Source organism: Oncorhynchus tshawytscha, linkage group LG09 (genome assembly GCF_018296145.1).
Source record: "Oncorhynchus tshawytscha isolate Ot180627B linkage group LG09, Otsh_v2.0, whole genome shotgun sequence".
Taxonomy (NCBI): Eukaryota; Metazoa; Chordata; class Actinopteri; order Salmoniformes; family Salmonidae; genus Oncorhynchus; species Oncorhynchus tshawytscha.
Window position 1 is genome coordinate 78,319,374 of NC_056437.1, and position 18,573 is coordinate 78,337,946.

The 18,573-nt window shown below is 43.5% G+C and overlaps 1 protein-coding gene across 1 annotated transcript in view; it reads left to right on the forward strand.

The window, feature by feature from the left end:
* tanc2a (tetratricopeptide repeat, ankyrin repeat and coiled-coil containing 2a) overlaps positions 1-18,573 on the forward strand; it is a 141,571-nt gene that overhangs the window by 66,568 nt on the left and 56,430 nt on the right. Inside the window, 1 exon segment of the mRNA XM_042327509.1 lies at positions 305-401. Coding sequence (XP_042183443.1) covers positions 338-401 — 64 coding nt within the window. The 5' untranslated portion in view covers positions 305-337.

Here is an 18,573-nt window from a genome sequence, read left to right on the forward strand (position 1 = left end):
GCAATAGATGGTATAAAATACAGTGTAAACATATGAGATGAGTAATGCAAGATATGTAAACATTATTAAAGTGACTAGTGATCCATTTATTAAAGTGGCCAATGATTTGAAGTCTGTATGTAGGCAGCAGCGCCTCTGTTAGTGGTGGCTGTTTAACAGTCTGATGGCCTTGAGATGGAAGCTATTTTTCAGTCTCTCGGTCCCAGCTGCAGATGCCAAGTGAATACTGCTGACAACAAATAATAACCAACATCAGTAAATATAGCCTACATTACATTAAAAACACTACATTTTTCTTCTGCAGATTTCTCTATAGCCGCTGCAGACCGGTGCTGTCATGTTCAGGAACAGCTTGAAGATGCTGCTTGGCGGCAAGTCCAACCGCAAAAATCGCAACAGTGGTAAGTCAGTCTGACCAGTGTTGTGTATGTGGTGTGTCTGTCTGTATGTGTGTAAAGCTTGCTCACCCACAGTTAAACTATGTGCTTCAATAATACAACATATATACTGTGGTTATCGCCTGCTATTGAAGTCACTGAGATCTACCAGTGATGTCTTTTTTTGCCACTATAAACCAAGTCATTAATCTAAGCACTTATACTTGCCTCCTTTCACAAAAAAACCTAGCTTTTTTTACGTTGATAAAACGTGACTCGCAGTACAGGAGGCATTGTGCTGCTGCTGAGTTCAGAGCGAGATACCTGTGACTACACAGCCATGGCACCCTCTCCAGGGACTTGGGAGTGGAGCGTGCCACACGATCAGTAGAGATGTGTCAAGCTTGGTAAAGTAAGTCTTTGGAATGCAGCTGGTTATGTTCACGTCTCTAAAAATCGGTGCAGAGTCAGCTATACAGTACACCCCAAACACTCTCTTCCCTTACTCAAGTTACTCATCTCCCGGAAACAAAGGTTTGAGGTCATTCACAGAGGGTTTCAGTCCCCATGAAACTGGAGACTGGTTGTTTTCCATCATTAAGGCCTTTTAACTTGAAGAAACTTTATATGAATGTAAGTTACACAATTCAATTACTGTCTGACCAAGGACATGTTTTGCAGCATAGTGAATATAGTTTTGCAGTTTCATTACAGTAGTTCCTACAGGCTCAAAATATTAGCAACGTAAAAATTAGGGATGCACGATATATCGGTGAACATATCGGAATCGGACGATATTAGCTAAAGATGCCAACATTGCTATTGGCTCGATGTCTAGTTTAACATCTGTGCAAAACCGATGTCAAAGCTGACGTGCATACCTATATAACATAGGTACAGGACGTGATGACGCCACGTAAAATGTTGTACTACACGTGCAACACAGCATTCCTAACCTAGCCCACAATGTCTGCTGTGTGGATCGAGCAGTCAACGATGTGAGCAGTCATTTGAAAAAGTAAGTCATTTCAGAGAGACAACTCAAAGGTGAAATCCATTAATGCCAAGATAATGGAATTCATTGCCCTTGACAATCAACCATTCTCTGTCGTGGGTAATGTTGGCTTTCGCCGACTGGTCGATCACCGGTACACACTACGAAGTGCGCTATTTTTCAGATGTTGCCCTACCGGAATTACACCGTAATAGCGTCACTACTATTAACTTCACGACTGACATTTGGAACAGCGATGTCAGCCCCATGATCATTATGAGTCTGACAGCACATTGGGTCCACAAAGATTTCCTACCGAGGAAAGACTTATTGCCTGCTCATGATTGTACTGTTTGTCATACCGCTGCTGCCATTCCAATGGCATTTGATAACATGTTTGAAACATGAACACACTAGCTAGCTCCATTCAAACAACTGACTCAAGAAATACCCTCTCTCATGGCATTAAAATGCCTGCTCAACAAAACTGGCGACAGGCTGTGAACCAGCGATTCGGTGGCATTCTCTCTTTACAGTGTCGCCCCCATGCTCAATGCTATGTACATGGACTGCTACTTCGATGCAGACAAGAAACAGGGTTTACGTGAAATGTTACATACACAGCTAGACAAGATGGAAACGGAAACCGTGACAGTGCCCACCAAGGAAGACAGGCCACGGACAGACAGAGCTGAAACTTCACTGCTTGACATGTATGATGACATCCTGGTTGAGAATGAAACGACGGAACAAATTAACAACGAAACAGCAAGTAAGTGAAATAAATAGGTTTTGATGATGTTTTACTGGTAATGGGGACATGCGTAAATGCCAACAAAATATATTTTGTGTGTGTGACCTTTATTTAATTAGGCAAGTCAGTTAAGAACACATTTTTATTTACAATGACGGCCTACCCCGGATGACGCTGGGCCAATTGTGCGCCGCGCTATGGGACTCCCAATCACGGCCGAATGTGATACAGCCTGGATTTGAACCAGGGACTGTAGTGAAACCTCTTGCACTGAGATGCAGTGCCTTAGACCGCTGTGTCCATGTGTGTGTGTGTTAACTATTTAACTGTACTAGAATGCTTAAAAGGCATCACTTGTAAAATGTGTTACATTGTGCTCTAGGTTGGAAAGTACTGTCAATGGCTTAAGGAAGTAAAGTTGTACCACCATTGGACTTTTGAACTATTTTCCCATCAACGGAGTTGCTTTTCCTCAAGACTCGAGATTCACTGGTGTACATTTCTGCTACAGTGTAGCAGTAGGCTCTGTAGGTCATAAAAAATGACCTGAGAGAACCTGAGCCAACCAAACACACAGTAACAAAGGGTTTTAAACTATGCCACAGTGTCAAGAGACCCTCTGTTCCACACAAGCCCACACTGTGTCCACTCTTGATACTTTGTCATTTCAATTGAGCTGAAAGGTCGCTAATAACCACCATTTAAAGGGCCAGAAAGGTTTTCAAGGCAGGGGTCCAGCCAGTGATAGTACCTCACGTTTAATTCCATGTCCCTGTAAGTTGTTGAAGTTGCTAATAGCAAAGGCTGTCTTCGTGGCAACGTGCAGCCTCAGTCATGACTGTGTTCTGCACCTCAGTGGGGAGGTGTGGTAGACCTTGGCCACTACTCGTCGGGTGTATATGTTTTTCTTCCTAAAGCCAGCGCTGAGAGGAAAGTGTCCGGCTCTACGCTATGTTTACCCTCGGAACAGTGCCACCCCAGTGTGTTAAGAGCTCCTCCGTTCCATCCAAACAGAATGAGAAACGTGATTCAGCAAACGGGCTAGTCCATTCAGAGCAGCAAGTGTAGTCCAGACTCTAAATGTGAACAAATGGTTTTCATGTTTCAAAACCTCTCCCTTTATCCAGGGTAGTTATGGTAATTGCGCTAAAATCCTGTGGTATCTATTTTACCGGAAAAACATTTTGTATTTCCTCAGTTACTTGTCTTGTCAGACCACAGATAGTTATGAAAGGCCATAGAGGGCTAATTAGGGTAGTACACGGTTATTAGGGGTCACAAGATACTATGACTGTATACCACAGAATTCTCATGTTGAATGGCCTGAAAATGAACTCATTGGCCTTACTCTTAAGGCAGAAAATACTTTTGGAATACTGTTGAAATAGAGAGAGATAGCGGAATCCAATTCAAACAGGAGAAGGTAATGCACTGTGGGAGATGGGCCATTGGTTTTGTCGTGGGCTGGCAGAGGGTAGCAGGCAGGGGGCGATGAGGTGGGGGGGACACAGAGACAGAGGTGTTTGGGCTCTGTACCAAGCCTGGGGTTGATGAGGTGCACTCCTGTCTAATAATTTTCCCTCTTGAGATGTTAGGGGCTCAATCATAGCCAGCTGTTGACCATAATGCTGTACTGCTATCAACAGCAAAGAGCATTTATAATACAAGATTGTTATGTGATACAGTATCTAACGTGACACCAAACTACCACAACAGTTAAAGCAGTCTTTTTTTTTCTCCAAGGATGGCCTGTTTCAAATTTCCCTGGGATGCAGTTGCTGCTTTTCTCTTGTTATTTATATAAAAGACCCCCCACTAGTTCTGGCAAACCATTTATGACTAGCATTCTCTCTTCCCATGTCCTTGTTATTTTGTTAGTTTCAAAGACATATTTTTTGTCCCTCAACCTGTACACAAATGAAAGGGAAAGGGGAATACCTAGTCAGTTGTACAACTGAATGCATTCAACTGATATGTCTTCTGCATTTAACCCAACCCCTCTGAATCAGAGAGGTGCGGGGGGCTACCTTAATCGACATCCACGTCATCGGCGGCCGGGGAACAGTGGGTTAACGGCCTTGCTCAGGGGCAGAAAGACAGATTTTTACATTGTCTGCTTGGTGATTCGATCCAGCAACCTTGCGATATCCTCAGCATATATTTGGCATAAATTAAATCCAAGCCACCAGCAACTTGCCAAGTAAACATGAACGATCTCACGACACTGGAAAACACATGATGTCACCTTGGGATTGATGGTTACTTGCCTCCAGATTCCTCAACCTCTTGGATAACAATCAAGGCTGACGTTAGCGATAGCCAACTGCAACACTGTGCGATATTGTGTGCAGAGCGAGGGGAAAAAACGTAATCTTCCAACCCTGCACAGACTGCGGTAAACATTTAGAACATGTCATAACATGTGTAGATTGTAAGGCAGATCCGCGGGGTTTCCTGGAACAAGCCAAGGCAGTTCTGTATTCAATTACTATTTCTACACTGCTGTAGAGCTCAGTGTTCAAGTTAAGAGTCAGACAATAACTGCCTCACCTCAGCTACCCATTCAGAAGAGGTTTGGTCACCCACTATATACCACTACAGTTGAAGTCGGAATTTTACATACACCTGAGCCAAATACATTTAAACTCAGTTTTTCACAATTCCTGACATTTAATCCTAGTAAAAATTCTCTGTCTTAGATCAGTTAGGATCACCACTTTATTTTAAGAATGTGAAATGTCAGAATAATAGTAGAGAGGGTGATTTCAGCTTTTATTTATTTATTCACATTCCCAGTGGGTCAGCGGTTTACATACACTCAATTAGTTAGCATTGCCTTTAAATTGTTTAACTTGGGTCAAATGTTTCGGGTAGCCTTCCACAAGCTTCCCACAAAAAGTTGGGTGAATTTTGGCTCATTCCTCCTGACAGAGCTGGTGTAACTGAGTCAGGTTTGTAGGCCTCCTTGCTCACACACTCTTTTTCAGTTCTGCCCACAAATTCTCTATAGGATTGAGGTCAGGGCTCTTTGATGGCCACTCCAATACCTTGACTTTGTTGGCCTTAGGTCTTTTTGCCACAACTTTGGAAATACTTGGTGTCATTGTCCATTTGGAAGACCCATTTGTGACCAAGCTTGACTGTCTTGAGATGTTGCTTCAATATATCCACAATTTTCCATCCTCATGATGCCATCTATTTTGTGAAGTGCAGCAAAGCACCCGCACAACATGATGCTGCCACCCCTGTGCTTCACGGTTGGGATGATGTTCTTTGGCTTGCAAGCATCCCCCTTTTTCCTCCAAACATAACGATGGTCGTTGTGGCCAAACAGTTCTATTTTTGTTTCATCAGACCAGCTGACATTTCTCCAAAAAGTACGATCTTTGTCCCCATGTGCAGTTGCAAACCGTAGTCTGGCTTTTTTTTATGGTGTTTTTGGAGCAGTGGCTTCTTCCTTGCTGAGCAGCCTTTCAGGTTATGTCGATATAGGACTCGTTTTACTGTGGATATAGATACTTTTGTACCCGTTTCCTCCAGCATCTTCACAAGGTCCTTTGCTGTTCTGGGATTGATTTGCACTTTTCGAACCAAAGTACGTTCATCTCTAAGAGACAGAACTCGTCTCCTTTCTGAGCAGTATGACGGCTGAGTGGGTCCACGGTGTTTATACTTGCGTACTATTGTTTGTACAGATGAACGTGGTACCTTCAGGCGTTTGAACATTGCTCCCAAGGATGAACCAGACTTGTGGAGGTCTACAATTGTTTTTCTGAGTTCTTGGCTGATTTCTTTTGATTTTCCCATGATGCCAAGCAAAGAGGCACTGAGATTGAAGGTAGGCCTTGAAATACATCCATAGGTACACCTCCATTTGACACAAATGATGTCAATTAGCCTATCAGAAGCTTCTAAAGCCATGACATCATTTTCTGTAATTTTCCAAGCTGTTTAAAGACACAGTCAGCTTGGTGTATGTAAACTTTTGACCCACTGGAATTGTGATACAGTGAATTATAAGTGAAACAATTGTTGGAAAAATGACTTGTGTCATGCACAAAGTAGATGTCCTAACCGATTTGCCAAAACTATAGTTTGTTAACAAGAAATTTGTGGAGTGGTTGAAAAACGAGTTTTAATGACTCCAACCTATGTGTATGTAAACTTCTGACTTCAACTGTATATATTCCTCTCCAAAAATGCAGCATACGACTACAGCACTGGGACACGCGGTGTGCTATGTATGGCTAAGCAGCTTGTATGGATGCAGCCTTGAAAGCGGATGATGGAAAGGGACCAGGGGATGTGTGTGTCGGCTGCAGCAATCTAAGTTTGCTGGCTAACGCCGCTCAATGGCCCTGGTGACTGTCATTGCCAGCCAAGACCGTTGTGTCTGTCCCAGCACCGCCTGCTAATTGCAAGCTTTTTTTGTCAGCAGCGTCAATGAAATCCAATCAAATTTAGAGGCTCATGCAACTGAGACCAATCAGGCGCAGAGCCACGCGTTATGTAAGGAAGCTGTGCACATTGACAAAATTAGATATTTTCATTGCAGCTGTGGACCTTAGTTACTAGGCAGGCTGTCCCCTCCCATCATCCCCACCATGTTCATTCATTACTTCCTGTTTTGTTTGGTGATGAGGTTATTTTCTGCAGAACTTAGTTTACCTCTTTAAATAGCACTTTTGGGAGTGATGGTGCTGAAGCCGGCAGCTTGTCAGGTATGATTTACAACCAAGACATGCAGCTCTACTAATTGTTTCTGTTATTGAGGAGGTGCACCATGTTAACATTGTCTGAATCAAACACAGAATTTTTTATCCAAAGATGTATCCTCCTCTAAATGATTGTGTTAATGGAGTTGATTTTTGTAATTCAGTGTTCTCATGTTTGCCCATCAGAGTAGTAAGACTATGGGACATTTTATTTTACTTATTTGCTCTGCCAAATCTCTGTCGCTAATGCGTTTATCTACCTTAGCACTCACTCTTATCAGTCCACACTCCTCCTTCCCCTTCTCCCTCTCTCCACCTCCTTGATCTGCATCTCCCATGGTTCCCTCTCTCTGTCTCCCTGCCCATGCCCGCTGACAGGCTCTGGCCCACTGCCCAGGTCCTGGGTGGACGCCCATCCAGACGGGTTCTGTTCATCTGGCAGAACGGCTGGCCCCACCTACATTCCTCTATCCCTCCTACCTCCCACTATCCCACTCTACCTCCCCAGCCATAACCCCCCAAGAGTCCCTTGCTGCCTGTGGAGAGAAAGCATCCCTGGAACAAGGCCAGGAAGATGGGGGCTACTGTGCGGCTCAGGCGCTGCCTGCAACACTACTGAGGGGCTCAGCTGTAAGACAACCTCACTACTCTTCCTCTTCTCCCATCCATCACATCAGTCTCTCTCTAGGGAACCCTTCCTTCCACCTTTGTGTGTAGAACCTATAGATCCCTTGGAATGATGAGTGACAACGTAGAGGAGTATGGGGATTATAGGAGCTGAATGCTTCTCAAACACCAGGTGTTGCTTCAACACAGGGATCACCTTATGTAACTTGGCAGGTCATCATAGCACAGCTCACTCAAATCCCCAAATGAGCAAGCTACAGGAGAGGACATAGGAGTGCACTGCTCACTGCAGTCAGTTTACAACAGACAGAAACTATATTGTAAAAGAATGGGTTTCATGAGAGTCAGTGCAAGCTACATAAAATGGGAGGACTAAGTACAGCCCATTCCCCTGCTAACAATGCCCTCTCTGGGCAGTCTCCACCCTGATACAATCTTGCACCAAAGAGCCTGCACCAGGAGTCTCCCCTTCTAAACCAATTCAGTAGTAACAGACACTAGACTCTGGCATGGAACTGTGCACCAGGAGGCCCAGTGTGTGACTGATGTTACACCCAGCCCTCCATGTGACTGATAGTGATTAGAGACCTCATCTCTCCTTCCTTTCCCCAGCCGAGGCTTTACACAGTATCACGTGACTCCGAGGCTGCAGACGATCTTGCCCAGTCTCGCTTAGCTCACTGGTTTATCAATGTCGTCAACCCTATCCTCCTCACACCCAGCCAGTAGCAAAGGGGTCGTAAGCCCTCACAAAAATTGACCGACTGGTACCCCTGTAGATTTGTGTTTCAGATCTGTCTCCATGATTCATGCATAGGTGATTCACACTTCTGTAGTAGATGATTCAGATCTGTCTCCATGATTTATGTGTAAGTGATTCAAACTTGTATAGTAGATGATTCAGTAGGTAAAGACCAGACGAGCTGCTGTTGTAAAAGTGTTATTCCCCTTCTCAATTGGTAAAGGTAGATGTTGCCCTTATCCACAGATCTAGGATCAGATTATGAGGATTGAGTCCTTTTGGTTGGCAGTTTACTTTGCTGTTGTAGTATTGACTCTGATGCCGACTACCTACCATTGTAATATTGTGGTCTGGTAGAATGCCTATAGTTTTCAGTTGGTTACGCATGGCCAGACTCCACAAGTAGCGTCTCAGTTTTGGTGTGGTGTTGATGCATTGCAGATTCATAGGGTTGTTTACAGCACTACAAAGCTCCACCATCCGCTTGTGTGTGTGAACCTGTCCTCTTTGGAATTCAGCCCTTTGGGAAAGTGTCACCTCAGATCGGATGGAACTCTTCTTGGAGTTACGGATGGATGCAATCCATATTCACTTTGTGCACATATACATTAGAGGTCGAAACGATTAATCGCAATGGCCGATTTAATTAGGGCCGATTTCAAGTTTTCATAACAATCGGAAATCTCTATTTTTGGACGCCGATTTTAATTTTAAATATTTATTTTAATTACATTTTTTACACCTTTATTTAACTAGGCATGTCAGTTAAGAACACATTCTTATTTTCAATGATGACTTAGGAACGGTGGGTTAACTGCCTTGTTCAGGGGCTAAATGACAGATTTTTACCTTGTCAGCTCTGGGATTCAATCTTGCAATCTTAAGGTTAACTCGTCCAACGCTCTAACCACCTGCCTCTCATTGCACTCCACGAGGAGCCTGCCTGTTACGCGAATGCAGTAGAAGCCAAGGTAAGTTGCTAGCTAGCATTAAACTTACCTTTTATAAAAATCTATCAATCATAATCACTAGTTAACTACACATGGTTGATGATATTACTAGTTTATCTAGCGTGTCCTGCGTTGCATATAATCGATGCAACAGTGGGGGATGATTTTAACAAAAGCGCATTTGCAAAAAAAGCACAATCGTTGCACGACTGTACCTAACCATAAACACCAATGCCTTTCTTAAAATAAATACACAGAAGTATATATCGGTCGACCTCTAATACACATGTTATTGCACACACACACACACACACACAATCAAAGAGACACACACATACGCAAACTTTAAGCAAGGGAACTGTCATTTATACTCTCATTCAATGTATAAAGTTCACAGCAGATATACTCTGTGTGTGTGTTTATCACCATTGTGCCTGTACAGAAACAATTTCTAGTTCAGAGGAAGAGCAAGCTGGAGAGGAAGGAAAGGCTTCACATTTTAAAATAGCATTTCATCTCAACACCTCTGAATACCCGGAAATATGTTTATTAACCTACTACCACTCCATAGTTCAGTAGAACTGTATTCCTATTAGCCGATCCAACGGCCGATTTATGATTTTTCAACGGCGATACCAATTTATTGGAGGACCAAAAAAAGCCGATACAGATAGATCGGCCGTTGTTTTTTTTAAATTATGTATATTCTTTAATATATATATATATATTTGTAGTAATGACAATTACAACAGTACTGAATGAACAATGAACACTTTTATTTTAACTTAATATAATACATAAATAAAATCTATTTAGTCTGAAATAAATAATTAAACATGCTCAATTTGGTTTAAATAATGCAAAAACACAGTAAAAAAGAAAGTAAAAGTGTAATATGTGCCATGTAAAAAGGCTAACGTTTAAGTTCCTTGCTCAGAACATATGAAAGCTGGTGGTTCAATATTCCCAGTTCTTCAATATTCCCAGTTAAGAAGTTTTAGGATGTAGTTATTATAGGAATTTTGACACGTCGACTATTTCTCTCTCTACCATTTTTGTATTTCATATACCTTTGACTATTGGATGTTCTAATAGGCTCTTTAGTGTTGCCAGCCCAATCTCAGGAGTTGATAGGCTTGAGTCATAAACAGCGCTGTGAAGCAAGCATTGCTAAGAGCTGCTGGAAAACACAGTAAAGTTTGAATGAATGCTTACGAGCCTGCTGCTGCCTACCATCAGTCAGACAGCTCTATCAAATCATAGACTTAATTATATAATAAACACAGAAATTTGAGCCGGTGGTCAAATCCGGAAACTATCATTTCAAAAACAAAAAATGTTTATTATTTCATTTAAATACTGAACCGTTCCATATTTTATCGAATGAGCGGCAACCCTAAGTCTGAATATTACTGTTACATTGCACAACCTTCAATGTTATGTCATAATTATGTAAAATTCTGGCAAATTAGTTTGCAACGAGCCAGGCGGCCCAAACTGTTGCATATACACTGACTCTGCGTGCAATGAACGCAAGAGAAGTGACACAATTTCTCTAGTTAATATTACCTGCTAACATGAGTTTCTTTTAACTAAATTTGCAGATTTAAAAATATCTACTTACTTTGGCGCCTTGCTGCCCGCGCGTAGCAGGTGGTCACCCTGCCACACAGTTTCCTTGTGGAATGCAATGTAATCGGTGTCCAAAAATGCCCATTACCAATTGTTATGAAAAACTTGAAATCGGCCATAATTAATCTAACATGCCGATTAATCGGTCGACCTCTAATTCCTATTCACGGCTATTCTGAATGTGCCCTCACTTGGATTGAATGTTGTGTTCACAAACACTGTTCCCTTTGATGTGACGAGTTGTTTTGTGAATAATCATGTTTACTTGATTATTCTTGTGTGGGTGGGTCTATCTATGTATCGGAGTGGCCTTACATAAGGATGCATGGATCAAGTATGTGTCTGTACTATTGTCTATACAATTATTAGAATTTCTGTGTGTTTTGTGAGTGTGACGCTTTTATGTGGTTGTTCAAGGAGGACATTGCAGTCAGTGTGCCTTTTTTAGAGCTTCCGAGTGTTTTCTGTGTCTGAGAGAGGGGAAGAGGGAGAGAGCTAACTTGCCGCTATCGAGTGGGAGATGGAGAGAGGAGGAGGAGGGCGAGTCCGCCCGCCCGCCTGTCTGTTCCTGTGTGCCTGTCCTTGTATGTGTTCCTGCGCGTGCGCCAATACCTGGTACTTGCTTTCAACACTGCAGAGCTCACTCTGTCTACAGCTCTCCATCTCTTTCTCTCTTACTCCTCTCCTCCTCTTCCCTCTCCTTTTTTATTCCTCATAATTTGTGTGCCTCTATTGCCATATCTCTATGCCACGTCCTTTAAGTAGTTTACCATGGTACAGGATTTTACTAGCTGGAGACGCAGCCCTTTTCTACTAACTAAGGTGAGACTGACTCAAGCTTTACCTGGCTAGGGTACTTACATAGGAGGGTGGAATCTAGGGGTGGGGGGAGTCTAGGGGCCATAGAGAAGGGACAGGTAGTTGTGGTCGGGTTCAGAGAAGTACGTGTTTACTGCTGAGACTGCTGTGATGACTGTCCTTCAGCTGCTCTGTGAAGCACACACCTCTGAGTGCTAGCTAGCTAGTCTAGCACTGCCCACTGGATGTCAATCAGGATGACTGCCAGTTCTTGATCTTTTCGGTGTGATTCTATGCTATGAAATTGTTCTCTCTCGGTTTCTGATTCTGCCTCATGTACTACTCTGGCTTTCTCTCTCCAGCCCATTATGCGCCTCCTTCCCCTCTCTCTCTCTCTCTCTGGTGTGACAGGTTATGAGCGTCGAAGGGGCTGGGGTGTGGAGAACATGGAGCCTCTCTCACAGAGTTGTGTGCGCTGCATGTATGATTTCTTTCTCTGACGAGTCGCAGGCACAGGCAGCATAATGATGCGAAGTAGCTGTTTCCTTCCCTCCTAGCAGCACAGGGCTCCTGCAGATAAAGGCACAGACACGTTACACACACACACGTTACACACACATACGCGTTACACATGTTACACACACATACGCATTACACATGTTACACACACATACGCGTTACATACACACGTTACACATACGAGTTACACACACGTACGCTTTACACATGTTACACACATACGCTTTACATAAGTTACACACACATACACGTTACACACACATACGCGTTACACAAGTTACACACACATACGCGTTACACAAGTTACACACACATACGCGTTACACAAGTTACACACACATACGCGTTACACAAGTTACACACACATACGCGTTACACATGTTACACACACGCGCGTTACACACACACACGTTACACACAAACTTTACACACATACGCGTTACACACACACACGTTACACAGACACGTTACACGCAGATGCGTTACTCACACGCATTACACACACACGATACACACAGGCACGTTACACACACACACACGTTACATGCAGACGCGTTAAACACGATACACACAGACACGTTATGCGCGTTACACACAGATGCGTTTCACACACATTACTTGCACACGTTACTCACACGCGTTACACACACACATACTGAGTATACAAAGCATTAAGGACACCTGCTCTTTCCATGGCATAGACTGACCAGGTGAATCTAGGTGAAAGCTATGATCCCTTGGTCACTTGGAGGAGACAGATTTAAAGAACGATTTTTAAGCCTTGAGATTGTGTGCCATTCATAGGGTGAAGGGGCAAGACACAAGTGCCTTTGAACAGGGTATGGTAGTAGGTGCCAGGCACACTGGTCTGTGTCAAGAAATGAAATGCTGCTGGGTTTTTCATGTTCAACAGTTTCCTGTGTGTATCAAGAATGGTCCACCACCCAAAGGACATCCAGCCACTGGGAAGCATTGGGGTCAACATGGGCCAGCATCCCTGTGGAATGCTTTCGACACCTTGTAGAGTCCATGCCCTGACGAATTGAGGCTGCTCTGAGGGAAGGGTGAAACTCAATATTAGGAAGGTATACAATTACTGTCTGACACGCATCCAATCACGTACACGCACTCATCCCATCAACATGCATTATTTTTTTCTCATTTACACAGAAACACATTCACTCACACACACCCCTCACCCTCCGATGCAGTCACACACTCTCATTCTTACCCATATTCACCCTCTCCTTTTCTGCCTCTCCCCTCCTAAACACACACACACATCCCTCCACTGTCAGTATCTCTCGCCCACTCTGGGTTCTCGAGAGGGAGAGAGAGAGGCAGGGCACAGTGGGATCAAGTTGCTCTGCCTGTGAAGTTTCTCTGCTGCTCTTCTTATTCTGCTTTAACTCTGCTCTAATGCCTAGCAGCAGGGAAGCACTGATGGCTTCTGAATAGAGAGGAAATGACTTGCTTTAAAATCCTCACATCATTAACCACCCAGAGAGAAAAAACAGCTAATGGTATTGTTCTCTTCTGGCCAATCCATAGCCCAGTATGAGAGTGTAGAGTATGTGGGTAATGAGTATAGTGGGTGGCTGGTGAAGGTGGGCATGGTTGAGTGTTTGTTGGGGGCGGCTGGTTAGATAAGTGCCCACCACACTGTACAGTGGCTCAGCAGAAACATTACATTCCCAAACTGTTCTTGCGCTTGCACTCCCACAACATTTCTGTGTGATTCTTCACGAAACACAGACAAAAAAAGACCATGATTTGGGGGATTTTCATGAAATGTAAGCCATAGAATAGTGCTTTGGAGGAAAGATTGTTGACATACACTACCATTCAAAAGTTTGGGGACATTTCTAAGTGACCTTATTTTTGAAAGAAAAGCCATTTTTTTTGTCCATTTAAAATAACATCAAATTGATCAGAAATACAGTGTAGACATTGTTAATGTTGTAAGTGACTATTGTAGCTGGAAACGGCTGATTTTTAATGGGATATCTACATAGGCGTACAGAGGCCCATTATCAGCAACCATCACTCCTGTGTTCCAATGGCATGTTGTGTTAGCTAATCCAAGTTTATAATTTTAAAGGGCTAATTGATAATTTAGAAAACCCTTTTGCAATTAGGTTACTACAGCTGAAAGCTGTTCTGATTAGACTAGTTGAGTATCTGGATCATCATCATTTGTGGGTTCGATTACAGGCTCAAAATGGCCAGAAACAAAGAACTTTCTTCTGAAACGCGTCAGTCTATTCTTGTTCTGAGAAATGAAGGCTATTCCATGCGAGAAATTGCCAAGAAACTGAAGATCTCGTACAACTCCCTTCACAGAACAGCGCTATCTGGCTCTAGCCAGAATAGAAAGAGGAGTGGGAGGCCCCGGTGCACAACTGAGCAAGAGGACAAGTACATTAGTGTGTCTAGTTTGAGAAACCGATGCGTCACAAGTCCTCAACTGGCAGCTTCATTAAATAGTACCTGCAAAACACAAGTCTCAACGTCAACAGTGAAGAGGCGATTCCGGGATGCTGGTCTTCTAGGCAGAGTTGCAAAGAAAAAGCCATATCTCAGACTGGCCAATAAAAAGAAAAGATTAAGATGGGCAAAATAACACAGGCACTGGACAGAGGAAGATTGGGGGGGGAAAGTGTTATGGACAGACAAATCTAAGTTTGAGGTGTTCAGATCACAAAGAAGAATGTTTGTGAGATGCAGATAAAATGAAAAGATGCTGGAGTAGTGCTTGACGCCACCTGTCAAGCGTGGTGGAGGCAATGTGATGGTCTGGGGGTGCTTGGTGGTGGTAAAGTGGGAGATTTGTCCAGGGTAAAAGGAATCTTGAAGGAAGGCTATCACTCCATTTTGCAACGCCATGCCGTACCCTGTGGACAGTGCTTAATTGGAGCCAATTTCCTCCTACAGCAGGGCAATGACCCAAAGCACAGCTCTGAACTATTTAGGGAAGAAGCAGTCAGCTGGTATTCTGTCTATGTGCTGGCCACTCCACTAGTCATCGGATCTCAACCCTATTGAGCTGTTGTGGGAGCAGGTACGTAAGAAGTGCCCATCAAGCCAATCCAATTTGTGGGAGGTGCTTCAGGAAGCATGGGGTGAAATCTCTTCAGATTATCTCAACAAATTGACAACTAGAATGCCAAAGGTCTGCAAGGCTGTAATTGCTGCAATTGGAGGATTCGTTGAAGAAAGCAAAGTTTGAAGGACACAATTGTTATTTAAATTAAAAATCATTATTTATATCCTTGTCAACATCTTTCCGATTCATTTTGCAACTCATTTCATGTATGTTTATGAAAACAAGTACATTTCTAAGTGACCCCAAACTTTTGAACGGTAGTGTATATTTGACATAATTGAGAAAGTGATCAAAGTTGACATGTTTATGACATTAAGGCCTTACCCAGACTCCATAGTGGTTCATCTGTAGTTGCTACAAAGCAAACATTGGTGTCATGAATCCTACAGACGAAGAACCATATACAGTGGGGAGAACAAGTATTTGATACACTGCCGATTTTTCAGGTTTTCCTACTTACAAAGCATGTAGAGGTCTGTAATTTTTTTATCATAGGTACACTTCAACTGTGAGAGACGGAATCTAAAACAAAAATCCAGAAAATCACATTGTATGATTTTTAAGTAATTCATTTGCATTTTATTGCATGACATAAGTATATGATCGCCTACCAACCAGTAAGAATTCCGGCTCTCACAGACCTGTTAGTTTTTCTTTAAGAAGCCCTCCTGTTCTCCACTCATTACCTGTATTAACTGCACCTGTTTGAACTTGTTACCTGTATAAAAGACACCTGTCCACACGCTCAATCAAACAGACTCCAACCTCTCCACAATGGCCAAGACCAGGGAGCTGTGTAAGGACAACAGGGTTAAAATTGTAGACCTGCACAAGGCTGGGATGGGCTACAGGACAATAGGCAAGCAGCTTGGTGAGAAGGCAACAACTGTTGGCGCAATTATTAGAAAATGGAAGAAGTTACAGATGACGGTCAATCACCCTCGGTCTGGAGCTCCATGCAAGATCTCACCTCGTGGGGCATCAATGATCATGAGGAAGGTGAGGGATCAGCCCAGAACTACACGGCAGGACCTGGTCAATGACCTGAAGAGAGCTGGGACAACAGTCTCAAAGATAACCATTAGTAACACACTACGACGTCATGGATTAAAATCCTGCCGTGCTTGCAAGGTCCCCCTGCTCAAGCCAGCGCATGTCCAGGCCCGTCTGAAGTTTGCCAATTACCATCTGGATGATCCAGAGGAGGAATGGGAGAAGGTCATGTGTTCTGATGAGACAAAAATAGAGCTTTTTGGTCTAAACTCCACTTGCTGTGTTTGGAGGAAGAAGGATGAGTAGAACCCCAAGAACACCATCCCAACTGTGAAGCATGGAGGTGGAAACATTCTTTGGTGATGCTTTTCTGCAAAGGGGACTGGATGACTGCACGGTATTGAGGGGAGGATGGATGGGGCCATGAATCCTGAGATCTTGGCCAACAGCCTCCTTCCCTCAGTAAGTGCATAGAAGGTGGGTCGTGGCTGGGTCTTCCAGCATGACAACAACCTGAAACACACAGCCAGGGCAACTAAGGAGTGGCTCCGTAAGAAGCATCTCAAGGTCCTGGAGTGGCCTAGCCAGTCTCCAGACCTGAACCCAATAGAAAATATTTGGAGGGAGCTGAAAGTCCGTATTGCCCAGCGACAGCCCCGAAACCTGAAGGTCTGTATGGAGGAGTGGGCCAAAATCCCTGCTGCAGTGTGTGCAAACCTGGTCAAGAACTACAGGAAACGTATGATCTCTGTAATTGCAAACAACGGTTTCTGTACCAAATATTAATTCTGCTTTTCTGATGTATCAAATACTTATGTCATACAATAAAATGCCAATTAATTACTTAAACATCATACAATGTGATTTTCTGGATTTTTGTTTTAGATTCCGTCTCTCACAGTTGAAATGTACCTATGATTAAAAAAATGACAGACCTCTACATGCTTTGTAAGTAGGAAAATCAGCAGTGTATCAAATACTTGTTCTCCCCACTGTATGTGACATTTAAAAAATAAAAAGAGATGTACATGAAAAATCATTATTGGACACCCCTTTTCTATAGTGAATCAGTTTCACAAGCTTTCCACGTGCTAATTAACAATCATTTTAAAGATAGGCTCTCGTGGAATAACCGTTTATGTGCACCACTCAGAATGGACGGACAAGCATAACTTTTCTGTTGCTGATGAAAATCGCCGATATGTGGGAAAGAGACGTAAAACAATACTAAAAATGTAAAGACCGGCAAAGTAAGATCTTACGGGATGCGGGAAAACCCTATACAAATCGTAAGGGTCAAGAAAAGCTGCCCAAAAGAGGTATGTGGAAGAACCGTATATCAAACAATCAAGATAGCTATTTATAGAGTACAGTAACTATCATGAATGTTCTGGGTTGTCTAATTTGTAACTATAGAGAAAACATATTAGCTGAAGTTCGTTGGCTACTAACTTATACATTATCGTTACAAATGTTATTGCTAGATTATAGAAGAAACATAGCTAGCTACTTTTTCTCCATCTGCCGGATGAATCGACATGGCTACAGTAGCTAGCTAGTTATATGTAACATTACACTGTATCCTGCAGGGATTGCACACCCAGGTTCCATTGAGGTGGCAAGCTGCATATTGAAGTGGGTGAAGACAAAATTCACGGCACTCACCAAACCAGAGGTGCTCAAGTTGATCACCTTCAGTGACAGATGCTGTGGGCAGAATAACAACTGGCGGATGCTCAATATGATGTCGATGCTCGTCTCTATGGGTTACTTTACCCAAGTTGAGCAGAAGTTCATGGTCGGGCTCCTGGGTGGCGCAGTGGTCTAGGGCACTGCATCGCAGCGCTGGCTGTGCCACAAGAGACTCTGGGTTTGCGCCCAGGCTCTGTCGCAGCCGGCCAAGACCGGGAGGTCCGTGGGGCGACGCACAATTGGCCTAGCGTCGTCCGGGTTAGGGAGGGTTTGGCCGGTAGGGATATCCTTGTCTCATCGCGCACCAGCGACTCCTGTGGTGGGCCGGGCGCAGTGCATGCTAACCAAGGTCTCCAGGTGCACGGTGTTTCCTCCGACACATTGGTGCGGCTGGCTTCCGGGTTGGATGCGCGCCGTGTTAAGAAGCAGTGCGGCTTGGTTGGGTTGTGTTTCGGAGGACGCATGGCTTTCGACCTTCGTCTCTCCCGAGCCCGTACGGGAGTTGTAGCGATGAACACCACGGATGAACACCACGGAAAAGGGGGATTTTTTTTTTTTAAAGAAGTTCATGGTCTCTGGTCATTATTTTCTTCCTTGTGATCGATCTTTTGCCACAATCGAGAAGAGGCGCAAGGTGTCTGATGATGTTTCAAAGATGATACTTGAAGCACAAA